Source organism: Grus americana, chromosome 1 (assembly GCF_028858705.1).
Source record: "Grus americana isolate bGruAme1 chromosome 1, bGruAme1.mat, whole genome shotgun sequence".
NCBI classification, from domain to species: Eukaryota; Metazoa; Chordata; class Aves; order Gruiformes; family Gruidae; genus Grus; species Grus americana.
The window spans coordinates 90,496,984-90,515,229 of NC_072852.1; the positions used below are offsets into that span (position 1 = coordinate 90,496,984).

At 47.2% G+C, this 18,246-nt stretch overlaps 1 protein-coding gene across 1 annotated transcript; it reads right to left on the bottom strand.

The window, feature by feature from the left end:
• Positions 1 to 1,549: 1,549 nt before the first annotated feature.
• UPK1B (uroplakin 1B) lies at positions 1,550 to 13,618 on the bottom strand. The gene is made up of 8 exons (XM_054830462.1): positions 13,389 to 13,618; positions 8,120 to 8,207; positions 7,373 to 7,573; positions 5,754 to 5,828; positions 4,782 to 4,904; positions 4,303 to 4,482; positions 3,511 to 3,594; positions 1,550 to 2,884 (listed from the first exon to the last, which is right to left on the bottom strand). The coding sequence occupies exons 2-8, from the start codon at positions 8,186 to 8,188 to the stop codon at positions 2,834 to 2,836; spliced, it is 783 nt and encodes a 260-aa protein (XP_054686437.1). The 5' UTR covers positions 8,189 to 8,207; positions 13,389 to 13,618; the 3' UTR covers positions 1,550 to 2,833.
• Positions 13,619 to 18,246: the final 4,628 nt, after the last annotated feature.

Here is an 18,246-nt window from a genome sequence, read left to right on the forward strand (position 1 = left end):
ATACTTTTTTTTTTTTTTACTAGGAGAGAACTATGAATATTCACACCTACAGAGAAGAAATACTCAGAGCAAATCTGCAAACAAACCACACAGCTTCCACCTGGACAATTTTTTTTTCATCCTGTCTTAGTCTAGCAGTATTCATGCATCTGTGCATATTGCCTGCTCTGAAGACCACATACATTACATCCATACCTTCAGGCAGCAATCCAAACAGCTGAGAATGACCAGGATTTCTTTACAAGCCTCAGCCAACACGTGAACCTGTTCACCACCATTCTTGTCATGGACTCCATCCCTTCCTCACCCTCCCCTGGCATCCCAGGTAGGAAACTTGCAGAGATTGGAATCAACCTTCAGAAGCTGAAAAACCAGAAAAAGCTGTGCAGGATTTTTTATCAGCCTGCTCAACATCATTCTGCCATCAGTCCAGTCCTCTTCTTCCTCCTTAGTTCAGGCGGACAAAGCTGGGTTTTTCTGGTTGCATTGTGGCATGCTTGGCACTTCTGCATAGATCCACCATTGCCCAGATCATTTGTTCATCACAGCTTTTATTTTTGCAAAACATAAATCATAATGTGCCACGTGAGGCAAGGGCTCAGGAAGCAGAAGGCAAATTAGAAGAACCCAAAATTAATTGGCTTAAACTGCCGTTTATGCAATAGGTCAATGGTATCATTTGCAACTGGTTGGAGCAGTTAATACTCCAATAGTCCATTCAAAGTAGTCTCAGTTCCTCTTCTGCAAAATCCTGCAGCATTTTCTCTATATTGAGTGCAATGCTATAATCACACCACGTTTAGATGTAGCAGGAAGGAAGAGACCTCTGGGTCTGAAACAACAGACCAGAGGAGAAAATAATATTTGAAATTACCTGGTTCTGTGGTCATAAAGTTTCCTACAGGCCATATTTCGAGCCACATCTGTATGCAGAAGGCCTTGCTAGTCTCTAGAAAGTCACATAGCCAGTTGTTTCACCCATTTGCAGAGCTGCCTGAGTTTCAGAAATAACTTGAGCAAGAGACCTTTATGCAGGTGTGCAGCTATCCACGAAGGCTGCCATCGCTGAGGAGTTACTGGAGGGGTTTGGCCAAGCAAGGACAGAGGCTGTGTGCCTGCACTGTCCCTCCTCTCCCATTTCTCTCCTCTCTGCTGTTGCAGGTGGCAGGGATCTGCAGTTCACGGTAAGCAATGCAGAACCGAGTCTTTGCTATTGCTGCCTAACTTAGGCAGACACCAATTCTCTTTAGATTTATTTGGATTTAGGTATTATTGTAGCTTTCAGCAACATACGCACATGCGTGCACACACACACAAATAATTAAAAACCAAACCCAGACCACTTCCATACACGGTCCCCATGGTCTGTCCATGTCCTCGAGTTTCACAAAAAGTTTTTCACAAAAAAGAGTTTCACCGTGCTTTGTACTCTGGTCTTCAGTATGGGGTTACAGGACGTTAACACTTGCCTTTGCGCTCCCCAGGTGTCCCAGATACAGACCTTTAGCATTTCCCCTTCCCAAATACACAATCTTGAACAAGAAAAAAGTTTCACTTCCACTTCTTTTTAATTAGTATTTTGGTGAATATACAAAAAAAAAAGAGAATCAAGGCAGCTGGCAAGTGTCAGGAGCTGAACCAGTACACCTTAGGAAGAGGCTTTACCTTACAACGCTCTATACAGGAGCATATTTCGCAAGACACATGTAAATACTGAAGCGTTCACTAGGACAGACATGGGATCAGCCAAAGTAAACAGCCTCTGTTGAACTGAATGAGAACTCTAACTGCTGATGCAAGGACTGGATTTGGTTCAGTTAGTGCCTTGCTTGCATTTTTCACAAGAGTTACTCGTTGGCATTATTTGCCTTTTGTTCTACCTGATCCAGGGATGTGGAAGGGGGAGTACACAGGGGATGTGACCATATACACGAAGGTAGCTGCAGCAAGAAGCACAGTAACCTAGGGGTGTGGGACAGCCACTTTCGCAAAGCCAACTTACAGCACAGGACCCCTCATATTCTGCACGAATCCTAGCCCGTAGATGTGTGAAATTTAGTGTGAAGTACATAACAGGTTTTTTGAAGGAATCGCTTGTTAGCAAGTGGAACTTTTCCTGGACTGTCACTTCCGAAGGCAGGAGCACATGCAGTAGTTTCATCAGTGACAGGAGGTAGGCTTGAATGTAGGCAGCATATTGCTGAGGAGTGAGCTAGCCTTTTATTGGGCTTGACTAGCACCAGACTTTTCATCTGTGACACGTCTTTACTGCTGACACACTTAAACTCTTAGAGAATCTGCCTTATTCTAAGGCAAGGGGTGACAGAGACTAGGAACAGAAGTTGAACATTAAAATATATTAGAGAGGTCTGCAGTCTTCTCCCTTGCAGCATCTGTCTTTATTGGTCACAGTAGGTTACAGTTTTGCTCACATAGCCCTTGCTGGAGCCTTTAGCATTATGATTTTACATTCAACCTAGTTTTAGAGAGACATTTTTTCTGGAGCAAGTGTATATGGACATTTTCCTTTCTGATATCATCACAGAACAAATCAGATCACTTTTTATCTTATGCTCCAAGGATTTCTTTCACAGTAAAAGAAGGATTGTGCCTCAGCCATGAGGCATTAAGGCTGCAGAACAAGGGGCAAAGAAGGGAGAAGAAGATTCTTTCCTGGCATCATCAGGTCTGTGCGTCAAGTTTTTGGAGGGGCAAAAGTATATATGGGAGAGGTAGTGGGAAAACTTCAAATCCTCCATGGCAGAATGGAGCAGGAGACGAATGAATGGAGTTTCACATGGTACTTCAGGACAGCGCTGAGGACACCGGGCCTTCAGTATTCAATTCTGCTCCAGTAGAACATGGTACCGAGGAGGACGCAGAACTGAAACGACAAGACTGCTAAGTTTCTCTGCTCCCCATTTCCTTCTCTCTACCTCTCCCCCAGCCCCAGTTAGTCATACTGGTAGGAGAGAGCAACAGAAATTCTTGATAAGCAAAGTCTGCTCAGGCAGAGGAAGCTTAAAGTTGTGCAGCTTTATCTGCACAGAATCTTCACAGTGAAGAAGGAAGATACGTGCAACCATAACTATTGGACTGGATCACTCAGCTTGCTGGGTATTATCTGTCATGAAGCTGCTGAACCCTGAGTACTTAAAACACTCATACAAAGTCTTCGAACTAGAAACTGAATTATCTGTCATGATTACTGTTTAGATGATCCAATACCCTTCACAAAAAAGTATCCGCAAGCTGTATTTGCTATGTTGTATTGCTGAGATGGCAGCAGGCCACAGCAGGCTGGAAGGCCACCCAGCTCCTCACCTGTGGAAGCCAGAATGGAGGGGAACTTGTAAATGTAGCCTAGGCTACAGGCAGATTGGTGATGAATGAATAACTATAATCCGCAGACATTTTAAATGCCTCAGTCTTGTCATCCACCTCCACCCAACTGGGTGTGGAATAGCAAGAAAAGAGAAGAGGAAATAAAGGCAAATATTGAGTACTCACAGTCCAGCAGAGGATGGCAAAACCAAACCAGGCAACACCCCAGGCGTGAGTGTTCATTGGCCCAGAAATAGCATCATAACAACCCTGTAAGACAACCAGCTTTGAGCTTGTACCTCAAGGCTTATCCACCTCTGAGAGAGACTGAGGTGACATGCTCTTCTCCTATTGCAATTTGGGTGGCTCACAGGGTCTCAAGAAGACAAACCAGAGCTACACTGTTGTAGACCCATCTCAGACACTTCAAGGACAACTTCCTGTGCCATCCACTTGCCAAGTATACATATATAAGAAAACACAGCCAACACAGAGTTGTTCCAGAATCAAGAAGCTGCAGGCAAATTTGGAAGCTTGAACGCTTTCTAGAAATGCTTGCTAGTGCAGAAGTTGATGCTCATGACCCAGCAATCTCTTTGAATAGGACAAAGATGGTCTACTGAAAAGTTCTAGCTTGAAGAGGAGAATGCTGACTTGCTCACTCATATTGTATGCACTCATCTTTGAGCTAGGTTTGATTTAGCTCCTGTCCATCTACATGTCGGAGATGTCACTTCTTACTGGTGGCATTGGGAGAGTTTTCTTAATAGTTCTCTCTCCATCAGGAAAGCCTGTATTACAACCTATCCTGTGTTCAACAATATGGCCAGGACCCTACAGGCACTGTTTCTCCTCCAGAAAGCTTTTGAACACCTGCAGCTTACAGTGGAGGAGGAAGGCTATTCACTGTTTTCTTCCCTTCCAGCAAGGCACTTTTGACCCACATATGTTAACTGGAAGAAGCGGAGATGATCTTACGTTGCTGTTATAATAGCCGGGAACTCCAAGCTTGCAGCCGTCGAGGTTGACGGGAGACCCTTGGGCATCCATGACACAGCAATTGCGCGGCCAAGGGAAGTCGGCATCGTTGTGCGTGGCGCGGAAGGCAGATGTGTACTCCTGCCAGTCGGAGGGGCCTCGCACCCCGCAGCACTGGTTCTGTGGGGCGAGAGAAGGGAACGGTCTTTATGGGCCCGGGTCACAGCCCTGCACACCGCTGGACCCTGCACATGGCTGGTTAGGCATTAACCACAGATTTATGGGAGAGATTTTTGAAGTGCCTGCCTTTGACAGTCTGACATCTGATAAATGAGCAAAACAGGGAGTGTGGCAGGACGTTCTCTAAGGTTCAAGGCAGATGCCATCCTCTTTATTACTGAGCGGCCCCAAGTAGGACTTGAAATTCCTGGGCTGCAGAGCATTTAGTAATTAGTGAGAGTTTTCAGTGTTATTATTACCTGAAGCATGAGTTTGTTCCATGTCTTTGTGACCCCTTCAGTCATCCATTTGTCATTGTTATTTTCTGTCTCTGACTTCTGATATCTCTCCAGCATTTGCTTCAGGAAGAGATTCGGAGTGAGCTACAGAAAAAAAAACCACAAAGAAGAATGCAGGAACTATGTAAATAAGTGGCCATGTAAAGCAAATATAGGGTTATTTGGGGTGGGTTGGTTTGCTTGTTATAGTGTCCTGCTGCAGAACAGGAATGCTGCTTCTCCCCCAGTTTTACACACAGGAGAATAACGAGCAGGATTTGAGGAGCAGGAGCAACAAAGACATATATCTTGAGCACGACTCTTAAGCAAGGTGTACCAGATGTCAGGTCACAGATGTGCTATGGCTTACATTTGATATTTTGCTTGAAACTAAAGCACCACAAGTCACTTCCCTCCCTACCAATATCTCCAATAACCCACGTAATCTCATGTAATCTTTCCTTCACTAGTAACACTGCCTGAGGCACTGCTGAAGATTTGTTTTCTGCATGTATGGTAGATTAATCAGTGTGTAGCTGAAAGACTAAACACTGTATTGTTGATTCTGGGGATGTGGAAGGGGAAGTACACAGGGGATGTGACCATATACATGAAGGTAGCTGCAGCAAGAAGCACGGTAACCTAGGGGTGTGGGACAGCCACTTTTGCAAAGCCAACTACTACTATTATTTCCTTAACTACAAGATTGTAAACATTTTAAAATGTTAAAAATAACAAAACTATGTTAAAAAGAACAAAGTTATTTCCTTGATTAGAATAATGACATTGGAGACTTTCCTTGTGGGGTCTTATTCTAACTCAGCAGAAGTCCTTTGAGTTTACACTGTACCACCGCACAGGCCATTTACTACACGGAACAGGACCGCCGTGTGCCCTAGAACTGCCACGTTTCCCAGCGCAGTTGCAAGAATGCATGAGGAAAGGAATACTCACGAAGTCTTGGTGAGTTGCTGCCGTGATGCAAGAAGCCATTTCAAATGCATAAGTGATCAGCATCAGAATAATATACTGTGGGAGACAGACAGCAGAGTTAGCTCTTGGAGATATAGTTAAGCATTTTTTTTTCAAGATTAAGCCTGAAACCCCGCTCAAGGCAAAGGAGGCCAGGCTATCCCAGTCTCCTCAATCCTCTCCATGCCCCTGAACATTTATGTAGCCCTTCCCCATGCTTGTTTCAGTTTGCTATCTGCTTTCTTGAAGGTGTATGACTGGAATTGTTCTCCATCTCACAGACAAGATTTCATCAGAACTTCATGGCATTAATACCACCCTGCCTCTGTGGAAAATAGTTTGCTTGATATGTCCTAGAATAACATTTGCCCTTTTCTTTGTTGCATCTCATTGGCAACTTATGCTTATGCCATGTCTCCTCCTTCCACTTCCACTTGCCAGGTATAAGCTTTTCCGCAAGAAGCTGTTCACTTCTAGCAGGAGAGCTTGTACTTTGGGGAAACAGAAGGTGAAATTTAGGATGTTGTTCAGATCCCCCTGATTTTGCACCATGAGATTTCCTCAGCACTCCTACTTTGTGAGCAAAGATCCTTCATGAAAACATGCTGAATACCATCTCTCATTGTCTATTTCACTGTTTCTCTTCCCTTCTCAGTACAATCCCTTTAACCTTTCCCATATTCCCTTCGGAGTTCTTGTGTCTCTACTTCTCCTCTCACATTTTATGTTCTTCTCAGATTCAATGCATTTGTTTCCTTCTTACCCCAGCTTCTGCCCCTTGTACTCTCTCTTATCTCCTGTACCACAGCCTTTGGTTTCAGCCAAGACACCAAAATTCAGAGTTAGGGGAATTCTCTTCCCTCAACCATTTGCTGACAAATTCCCTGGCACAAGAGCTCAGATCTCTAAGTGTCTCTCCTTTAAAACAGACACCCTGCCATCCCACATTAATCCAAGAGTTTTTGGCACTACCCTTCGTTAATGCAAGCACCGATAAAGTTTCGCAACTGCCAGCCTAAAGGGCTAAGTAAGAAATTGTACAGAGATTTGTTCACATCTTAACATTGTCCTTGGCTTATCCAAAGGTCTCTGTCTCCACCCCTGTAATTTCTGCCTGCCTGCTGATGTCTAATGTTCTCAATTGCACCCATATTTGGTTTACTAACATATACTAATACCTTGTACAGCAGTCATTACTTATCAGCTCCTAAACTGAATGGTATATGACAGCTGAAAGGCAGCAAAGGGTGGGGAGAAACAAGGATCTAAACCACAAACAAGCTACATCTGATTGCACAAGTGCTTCTGCATTGCTTGAGGGCAAGGTGAAGGGTGAAGCCAGTCAGCTTAAACCTCCATTGTGACTATCACCATTAATTCCCTCAACCTGGTTCTGGAGCTTCTCGTGCATCTGTCCTCACAGGACTCGCTTTGTGGGACACCACAGCCATGATCAAGCAGAACCTTTGGCTCCTTATCACTCATAAAAGCTGTCTTTGCTCAGTGGGTGATTACCAAGGTGAGCAGGGAAACTGAGGCAGCATTTTTTTTTTTTTTTTTCAGTTTGGCAGCAATAGATAGGCAAACTTTGCTACACTTACCACCAGCAGCAAGGTTCTGCTGGACTTAATGACTCCAACGATACCAAGTATAGACAGAGCAAAGAGTGCAAAACCAACAAAGATGCCAATCCAGGCAGCAGCATAGATGTCATCGTTTTCTGTGGCTTCCAGAAGAGGGTAGAGACCATGGGGATCGGACACAAAGAAGATGCACTCTGCTGTCAGGGCAATGCCGCACATCTGAGAAGCGCAAGTTCAGGAAATCCATTAGATCAAGCTTCCCCAAAGAAAAAGCAGACACAGAAAAAGATGGAGACTGCTTTCCTTTCATTCAACTTCCTGCCAAACAGGAGCTACCCAACTCTTCCTCTGCCCAACTCTACAATCTCTTATATTGTGCCTTCACAGAAGAACTACAGGCAAAGCTCATCCAGCCTAGACCTGACAGATCAGGCCTAGGACTTGAGGATGCTAAGAAAGAATTAACAGAACCTTTCCTGTCACTATATAGAGGGATGTGGCTGGAAAGATGTTGATCAGCAGCAAGGGCTCTTCCCCTAGAACTCATGTTGCTCTTGTGGATCAGCCCCTGCTGTCCCTTGCTGTCCCCTCCCCACCCAACTGATCAGTTAGCACAACTCTCCTTTACCCCTCCTCTCACACTTTACTGGTCTACTTATGTGTGGACTTTACAAGTGAAGAGGGATTTCATGGCTGGGAACTGCGGTTTTAAGAAATGTCATACTGGAAGGAAATCTCCACATGTACTTGTCCCATGTCACTTACCCCAATGACCACATTTCCGAGGACTAATAGACCCTGCAAGATGCGTACACCATCATTGCTTTTTGCCATCTTCAATTCTTCATGCAACCTGGGAAAAAACAAAGACAGTCTTCAGTTAGACCAGTACAATACGCTTCACTCAGACATAGAAATTATCCTGGAGGAGAAGGATAGACAGAACCTGTCAGCTTGTCTGTACACCTTCCACCCCTTGCTTCATAGTAGTTTCAGAAGAGAAACTTCCCCAGGTGTGACCTGGTAAGTCGAACTCTCCCTGATACTTGAGCTACAGAAGATTGGGACTGCTCTGGGGGCAGCCAGTGTCTTTGGCTCCCTTTTGGGTAGGGTTTTCATCATCACAACAGCAGCACCCCTGCAAACCTCAGCTCGTGGTGTTGCACTTCCACCTGGCTAGAAACACCAGCTACACCTGGATGGACGGGGGACGAGTTCAGTGCCCTCACCTCGCCCCTCTTCCAAAGGAGCCAGTTTTAACCCAGGGTATGCTACCCACCCCGCTGGCTGTTTCATTTTGACCAGCACTACCACGGGACAAAACTGGTAACCACGGTGCTTTAGCTGTATCCTACACAGGTACCTACGGCACGTGGCTTTGGCAGCACCTTGTTAAGGGTAGCCCCATCTCACACCCATGCTGGGAAATGGAGCTGGGCCCCCTGTTCCCGGTCAAGTGCGAGGGAGGGAGGGAGCAGGTCAGGCTGCAGCTGGCTGACGGGAGCCAGGCCAACTAGCAGTCCCACCAAATTCCTGAGAGCGCTATATCCTGCAGGCTGGGGCCGGGTGCCCCACGTCGAATTCATCTCCTTCCAGAGAGAGCGGCATAAAGGCACTAGTCAGAGGTGTGAGACCTCTTGGAGAAACAAGCCCAGATGCCGACGCCAACGAAGCCCTTCTTTCAAAGGGATGGAGCGTGTGTGTGCGGGGAGAGGGGGAGGGGAAAAAGCCCCAACCCCGAGACAGCTGCATTTGCCGAGTGGTTAATAAAATAGAAGTTGTGAAAGAAAGGCTGAAGTGGGCCCAACTTGAGCAGACAACAGGAAAAGCAGCTTGAACAACCCCTTTTCTGCCAGAGTACCAGCACTAGTTCCTTCTCTTGCTGGGATTACTGACTCTGGGATTCTTCAAAGAAGCTGTTGGAAAATAAGAGCAGACACAGCTGTCAGTGAAGGGGAGTTTCTTGAGGAACAGGTCATCATGGGATGTCTCTAACAATGCCACCTTCAGCCTCCTCAGCAGCTGCCCTTTTAGGGTAGGCAGGACTTCTAACAGTGACAGAGGGAAAAAAACCAGAATTTCCTACCACCCTGTCTGCAGTGGCTTGAGGGTTAGGCATGGAGAGATCTCCAGTGCTCTCACCATTATACCAGCAGCAGAGCACATAAGTATTTTTGCATGATAGCCTGAGTGGGGATGGCCATTATTCCCCATTATTTCCAAGGTAAGAAGTCTTCTGGTCCTCTACTCATCTGGAAGCTGTAGAGACCACTGCCTGGCTCATGGATTTTCGTGCTGCAAATGCCAGAGATTTTAGAAAAGCCTTTAATTATTGCCAGATAAGAGACATCACAAGTCAGAGAGCAGTCAAAAAACAAGGAAAGGTCCTCTGCTCAATCGCAGGCACATGAACTCTGACTACTACACGTAAAAGCAGGTCTGCTGCAGTTGCCATGTAGATGGCAGAGTTGAGTGTGCCACGTGGCTAGCACGACAGATCACACCAAGTGTGATTAACAAGGTCACAACCCTTTCCTTAACATCACAGGAACCTCTTTCTCCCTCCCTTTCTCTCCTATAGACCCCCTGCAGTGTCTCACTCACACCTTGTATGTGGGTTGTCCACCCAGCCCATGTGCTTGCCTTCCCACAAGCTTGCTTTCTTCTCCTCCCTGGCAGGCAGGACTTGGCTCGCTCTTACCTCTCCTTGGGCAGGTATTACTGCAGGCATGCCAGCCCAAGAAAGCAAACCTCTTCTCTTGGGGCAAGCCCATCTCCTAGGCTACTGTAGCTGGGAGGGAAGCTGGACATGGTCACCACCACATGGATATCAGCTGGAGAGTGGCAAGCTTCCTAGGCAACCTAAGGCTCGCCAGTACCTTACCTAAGACCAATGGAATTCCAGGGCAGGGGGAATCACAGCGACTGGGAACAGGAAAAGGGAAAGAAGAGCCTTTACTGTAGACCTAAACATGAATACTGTAATGATGTTGCCATATTAGTACGAAATTCTCTTTCTGCCTCCAAGTGATCAGCACCAAGGGAGTCAGTTTCTCGGTGTTCACTTCATTCCCCTGTGCCACTTGTAGCAACCCCTCATCTGGCCCCTTCTCTGTCGTAGAGGGTCTAGTATTAGCATCATGAATGAGACACTGGGGAGGTGCTGCAAGGCCGTGACAACACCTGGGCAGCTGGAAAGCTGACCCTTCAACATGCCCCAGAGGAGAAGCTGCGGGAGATCTGGGGCTTTCCATCTACTGCCCGCTCCTCACGCCTCAGAGGTCAGCTATGTTAAGCAAGATCAGCTTGCACAGCACTTGACGCAGGTGCATGACTACAGAGGCATGAGGCAAACCTTGGCCGGCTTGCCTGAGGCAAGCTGCATGCAGGTATGACTCACAGCCACCCATGGGGTGTGACACTGGCAGTCAGTCCTCCTCCCAGACCCCAGAGAAATAGGTGCCAGCAGCTCCTGCCTGTGGACACAAATCAGTTTGGAGGTAGAGGAGCCTTCTTTGCAGGCTGGTTAAGATTAGTTTTATGACCCATATAGAGTTTCCTGGGGCTTCAGGTAAACCCCTGAGGAAATCGGAGCTTCAGCTGCAACTGTTATCCAAAATCTCCACACAAGAAGGTGGCCAGGTCCTAGGATTTCAGCCTTAAACTTGCATAGACCTGGTGTTCCTTAGCACATTCTGGGCACCTTGCAGTTTAGCCATGACCATCTAGGTCCCATGTATTCAATTATCACTACCACAGACTGGTCCGTGCTCCAAGAAGCTTTGGAAAGGTGTCTCTTGCTCCTATTGTACCACAAAAACCTACATCCTTCCTGAAGCACATCCTTCTTCCTCTTCTTTATGCCCTGGTCACAACCCAGACTGCAATTTCTCCCCTCTCCTCTCCCCTCACTCCAACAAAACACTCCTGACACTCATGGGAGTCCAGCTGAGCCTGTCAGAGCCCAGCAGCAGTGGTAGCCCTGCCTCCCCCTGTTCCTCCACAAGTTGCAGACAGATCTGTTATTGCCATGTCCTTGGAGCTTTCTTGACCTCCCTTCCCTTTCTGTACTCACAGTAGCTCTGTGAGACCTGCAGCACAGCTCTGGGAGCCAAAAAAGAAGCTGCTTTCTGCAGAGGCTGGCTTCTGCCCTTGTATTTTAGGTAACAGCCCCATAGAGGCTTTCAAAGGAAGCCCTGCTTGGAGCGGGTCCTGGATTCAAGCAGGATTCAGTCTCTGTTGTGCATCCTTCACGCACATTGGCCTGGTTGATCTTTTGAAGCTTCTACACCCTCTTTCTATAGACTGGGACATGATTTCAGTGGCCTTACAGATGAATGCCCCCTGCTTAGCCTAGTCCTGCTCCATCTCTAGCCAAAGAAGCCAATGGGTAAGAATTGGTTTGGCATTGCCCCATGCAGAAGCGGGTCGCATTTTGATTGCCTTGTGTTTTGTGCCAGTTGTCAAGGTGGAGTCATGGCACTGTGACCAAGGGATGCCCAGAAACATCCCTGTGAGCATCATTTGTTTCTACACTCTGCTCTTGGAGGTCTCTCAGTGTGGTAGTGGGATTTAGAGGGGCTTCACCTCACCCCTTGCTACCCCGCTTTGCTTCAGCATCTCTGTGCAGGGCGTTGCATTCTCATCCCCTGGCGTAAGGAGGCAGAGACAAGGGACGCATTTGTTTTATTACTCATGGGCTCCGCATGCCTTGGCTGAAGGGCTCTGCACCGCTTGAGCGCAACTAAACAAACCCAGCCGTTCAATGGCAGAAACCTGGTCCTTGCCCGTACCCCCCTCTGGTGCAGAAGCCCGAGCACCACACCTCCTGCCCCTCGTGCTCACCCGGCCCCGGCTGGAGAGCATGTCTCTACAGGCAGGAGCGAGATGCCTGGGCTGGGGCTGGGGTGCTGACGGAGGGAAGCCAGCGGGGTGGAACCGCTGCTGGAGGTGCCGTGCCGGTGCCGGTGCTGGTGCCGTGGGAAGCCTCCACAGACCTGCCCAGACCCTGACCTGCTGTAGGCTCTGATGCATTGAGGCTTGAGGGGCCAGACGGCAATAAACCTACTTTTTTTTTTTTTTTTTTTAATTTGCTTTAGCGGAAAATTTAGGGACTTGAAAAGAAGGTAGTTTCTGAGCACTTGGGACATCTTCAGAGTTATACAGGTTTTAAGAGGATGCAATGAATTATGTTATTGATGAATTGCTTGGACAAATGCTTTACAAGTGTCAATTCATCATTCATTTACTTATTTTAAAGAAAACACCTCCAGCGCGCACAAAACCACACAATTCTCCTGCCCCGCTGGACTTTCCCCGTCGCCCCACCTGCCCCAAAAGGCAGCCGCCTCTGACAGGGAACAGTTTGTGCACCGGGACCCAACCACACTCAGGAAAGGAAGAGCCAGCCAGTTATTTTGTGCTACCCAAGGAGAAAAAAATAAAGCAAAAACAAAGCTCAAGCTCAAGCAGGGGTCAGGGACTAATTAAATTTCCTTTCGAGAGAGATTGCTATGAAATGAAGCCTGCATGAACAGTGGAATGGCTGGTAAATCATCATCAAGCATAATTACCTCGGAAATAGAGCTGGGAGGTAGGTTTTTCCTCTCTCCCTCATTGGTTTAGCACAGCCAAAACAAGAGTTGTTGGGGGTTTTTTTTTTTTGCCTTTCCTATTTTCACAAGTGAGGAGGAATTACAGGATTCATCTTTCTCTGTAACAATTTTTTTTTTTACGCTCAGATATATTTGCAACAGATTTAATTTTTCCGTTCCCTCCTCCCCAGTCTTTAGGAGAAAAATATGAAACAAATTAAAACAGCCATAGAGAAGACACAGCCTGAGGTAAGAAAAATTAAATATTTAATAATCTTCTGCAGTTAACCTTATGCAGGTACCAGACTCCCATATACTAAACACAGCCCAGAGACTAAAATAAAAACCATTGAACATAAAAGCTTCCTTTTCTCCTAACAGACACTTATTGCTCACATGCCCCATTAAGAGTAAGACAATGACCAAAGCAAGGCACTCACGCTTCTCTTCTTGTGATGCTTCCCAGCAGAAATCCTGACCCACCTGCAAAGCTGAAAAAGCCCCTTTCTCCCACCTCCGCTGGGCTTTAAAGAGCCCAGGTTGCTGGAGGAAAGTGCTGTGTGATTGGTAGGGTGCCCATCACATGAGGAAAACTTTTTTTTCTAGCCAAACCTGTTCCCCAGTCCTCCTGGGACTGGAGGGTGTCTCTGCGATTCTTAGATCGTATCGGAATGTCGTTGTGCCGAAAACACAAAGCTTTAAAGAATTTCTATTATTATACTCTCGAAAGGGTGGATGAATGACTCACTCATAAGAGAAACTTGAACTTTAAAGAGGGTGGGCAAGTTGGAAGGACGTAAATACAAATATTAGGATTGCTGGACTGCTGTTTGAACACAGGAATAAGAAAAATGTACTGACTAGAAAAAGAGAGTAAATGAATTTTAATGTTTTCATTTAATTACGTTGCATGGGGGAAATCCAGTGGTTTGGGTTGGATCCGTTTTCATTTTATTTAGCTTGGGATTTTTTTTTTTTTTGAAACAGAAGTGTAGGCATTGGCTACTCTGCAAGACACTGTGGATAACATGAAAAGAGGAGAGACTATTGCATTTCCTTGGGCCCCCTGGATTTTTAACACATTCAGTCTTATTAAGACTAAGCAAAGTCAAGCAGAGACGTATATATTAATTGGCCTGTGATGAACTGAGAGGGGCTGAGGAGCGCAGCAGAAAAGGAATGTCTCTCGCGTTCGTATCCCTCACCCATTCCAGCACAACTCTGCCAAAAGTCATGATTCCTGTTACTGGAGCCTTGAGCAAGTCTCTGGCAAAAGCGCAGGTGCTTGTGCTTGGTGTTCTGCATCTGCTGGTGCAAAACCCACCCAAATGAATAATGGGCTTGGGAAAGGTGAAGGGACCCTTGTGTTTTTAGAGCTCTTCACAAGTCAAAAGCAAACATCAAAGGAATATATATGTATCTCCTTGGTAGCCATCCTTGCAAATATCTTGTGGGAAATTAGTGAGAACTGCAATAGCTCTAATATTTTATGGATCCTTTTGGTACTTGGAGACAACTGAAGAGACATTCAGCTCTCCCATGAGATCCCCATGAGATTTCACCCTGAGAAAAGGACAGTGCTTTTGGCATTTCCAGCTCCATGAGATATCACAGTGATAAGCAAAAGAAGACCCAGCCATTGCAGCCAGCCTGATCTAGTAGACAGGGACAAGAAATTTGTCGCTTGGGTGCTCGAGAGCAGGGATGCAGATTTGTCTAGACCTAAATAACCTTTACCTACTTGCCCATTATTTGTGCTCCCTACAGCACGAGAAGTCCATCTGGGTGCGGTCACCCCCTCATCTTTCGGCACTGCTGGTGGGACCATGCATTTCACACTGACTGGTGCGCTGGGGTCTAAGAAGGCAGGCTCCCATCATCACTGGTGGACATTGACAGCAGCCGGCGGGGGGGATAAACAGCGCATGTCCTGAGTGTCACAGCCTGGTAAGACATGGGGCAGTGGTTAGCCACAAGCCCTACCATGGTAGCATGCTCAACCATATCTCACCCAGGAGGAGAGAAGAAGCAGCAAGCATGGAAGTGCTAATTTGGAAAAAGAAGATGAGCAAAGAGGAGAGAGGGAGGGGAAGCTGTTAGTGAAGTCCATGATCTTGCACCGAAAGCAGCTGTTGGGAGAGAGCCCTGGTGCAGCTGAGCTCTTGCTGCTCCATAGCCCAGTCTGGGAAGCTGCAAAAGGGTGTTAGCATGAGTCATCGCTGGGGCTGGACAAGTGGGTAAAACCAGGGAGGGTGGTGTCCAGTCCTGAACTGCCATCACCATTTGGCTGCTAACAGCTTGCTGTTTACCTGGGTAAGACTATCTTTCAGTGATATCCGGAGGTAAATTTGGTATTGGGAAAGAGAGAGTTGGGTTGGGTTTTTTGTTTGCACTTTTTTTTGGTGTGTGTTATTAAGGGCAGACTATGAGTTTGCGTGAATTTGTGTGCAGAGCAGAGGGTCAGACAGAGACCTTGCCCGAGCAAAGCAGTGCAGTGGGGCTGACAAACCATGCGGTGGGAAGGCCAGGTGTCACCATGGGTACTTCCAGTGGGATGCTACAGCTGCTTTAGCCTCCCCTGTAGGTCCGCATCCATGCTGGGATACTTTTGATGAGAATGTGCCAGCATGTCTATATAGCCAGACGTTTGTGCAAGCGCTGGCACTCGCGAATGCTAGAGACTCACAAGTGCACACACCTCCTTACAGAGCCATGCGTATGCACACATGTATATGTACACGTACAAATCCACACATGCGTGTGCTTTCCTCGTGTGTATCCAGACATAGGTCCACATATGTGCAAACTTCTGTTGTGTCTGTGTTAAAGGCAAAGTGATGCCTTGGGAGTGAAGACACGCTGCAATTTGGGGTCTCATCTGGAGACACAGTCAGATGCTGAGGCCACAGCCTGGCCCATTTTCAGATGAAGGTGGAAAATGAAATTTCTCTGGAGATCTATCACTTGCTCTATGGGTGACAGGGTAATGTGAGAACACGTCTGTCACTAAGCGTGCCAAGGCTTTTCAAAATTGGCATGGGAGGGATGCTTGAGGATGCCCAAAGAGATAAAGAGCTGCTGAAAAGGGCTGATTAGATGCTGTAGGTAATTCCAATGGGCTGGCCTTGCTCCTAACCTTTGAGGATACTCTTTCACATCCCTGCATCCTTTGAATTTCCTTTATTCATACTATGGAAATAGTGATTTAAGACAGAGAGTGTGAGAGGGAGAGAGCATACATGGAGGTTATGGCCAAAGCAGCAGTGTCTCAGGAGTCATTTTTGTGACCACCTCATTCCAGCATCACAAAGGAACCACTACCATCTGTGAACAGGAGGCTCCTAACTGCATTTGCAACTTTGCATGGGAAGATCAGATCTCATGGTTAAGGGAGAGACCTCAGGAAATCACACATCCCTAGCAGTGTGGCTGCAGTGTTGGCCAAGCCAGTGCACAGGTTCAGCTTGACACACACCATCTGTTTGTCCCAGGGAGGGCAACTTTTTTGATGATCATCCCTCCAGCACACGGCAGCAGTGCGCGGCAGCGCTGATGGGAGTGAAGCCGAGCATCCCTGCTGCAGCACGCTGCAAAGGCGCTGCCCATGAGCGGAGGGGCTGCTGCCTTTTCCGGCAGAGTCCCCACCTCACCGGCTGGGTCAGCAACGTCCCCCTGAGGCACTGCTGCCAGCAGCCCCAGCCCCAATTCCTGCCACCCGGTTTTGCTCCCACATTCCCAGGAGGGCTGCGAACAGCTGCTTCCCGGTCCGCAGTTCAACCTTCCTTCCCTCGGTCAGATTTTGGGCTTGAGGCTCGCGCCTGCTGCCCAAGCCCTCCACGTGCCATGGCCGGGAGCCAGCTCCTCCCCGGAGGAGAAGGGAATTCCTCACGGCTGCCTCCTCTCCTGTTTCGGTGCATCCAGACGGGGGGCGAGGATGCGGGTGGTGGGGGACAGATGTCCGCTGCGCCCCTTGGGTTTGCAGCTGGCCTGGCCTCTCGCCAGCCTTGCCTCCTGCCTCCCCAGCCGGGTCGTGGCTTTTGCTACAGCTGCCCCCCCCGCCCCCTCTTTCTGCAATGTTTTTGTCCATTTTTGCCACTTCTATACCTCTCAACCTCACAAGAGAGGGATAACTACAGGGTGCGGAGAATAAATAAGTGAACACCACCTAGGGAGATCAGGAGAGAGCAGCTCTGTGCCTGAAATTGTTTACCAAACAGTGCTGAGTGTAGGGAGACAAATGGCATACCGTTAGCAACAACCATGGGCTAATTATAGTGGGTTAGGATAAACCACCCGGTCACTGGGCTAGCCACTCCAGCTAAGCCTGCAAACATATAGACTGAAAAGCAGAACTGTATGTATATATTTAGTATAATGTGGAATGCAGTAAGTAACTTCTTTCTAAAACCTCAGATACCTTGGTGAAGAGCGGTACAGAAAACCCAGATACAGGCATCTTTGTGACGCTGGTGATCCTGGTATTTTTGCATTTGGCAATGCATAATCCACCCATGAATATGGCATTACACTCTTCATTCCTAAGAACAGTGCTATAAAGCACACTCTCAAGGACTGGGGTTTCTTAATATTTTGGGGAAGGAGAGGGATACACCTTATTTTTCTAATTTTGTAGGGTAGTATTATTCATGGGCTTATAACCATGGCTGTATTTTGGTGGTGTTAAGACTTGCAATTTGGGGTGTTTGCACAAAGCCCAAGCTACTGGAATCACATGATTGCATCAAAATCTGTACTTTCAGCCTTTCAGAAGAGACTGTTTCTTCTCCTTCTAACAAGCGAGCAAGCAGAAAGGACAAACAGCTTGGCGGAAGCTGCTCTGTCTGGTAAAGAACTGCATTCAGGCGGGGAACTGCTTCCCCAGGGAGTTTTGGGCTAGTGCTCATAGTGAAATTTGCACATGTGGGTAAAGGCAGTAACAAATTAAATCTCGGTACCCCACTGCTAACAATTAGGCCAGCTGCTGTGGCTCCCTTAGTGGTCTCAAGCCAAAAGCTTAGAGAAATAGAGGATGTTTATAAAGGCTAATATCTATTGGCTGCTACTGCTGTTCATAAAGAAGCCCCTCAGGGTGCCTTCTTGTACACATTGAGAGAGATTTGGGCTCTAAATCTCCCCCTAAGGATGCCTCTCTTCCTCTGCTGACTATGAAGGAAACTCACAGGAGAGCCTCATCACAGGCCTGAGGCTAATTTCTGCAAAGAAAAACCCAGACCAAAATATCTGCATCTTAGAGCAACTGATCTCACCTAGGTCTTTCAGCAACCTACAGGTCACATT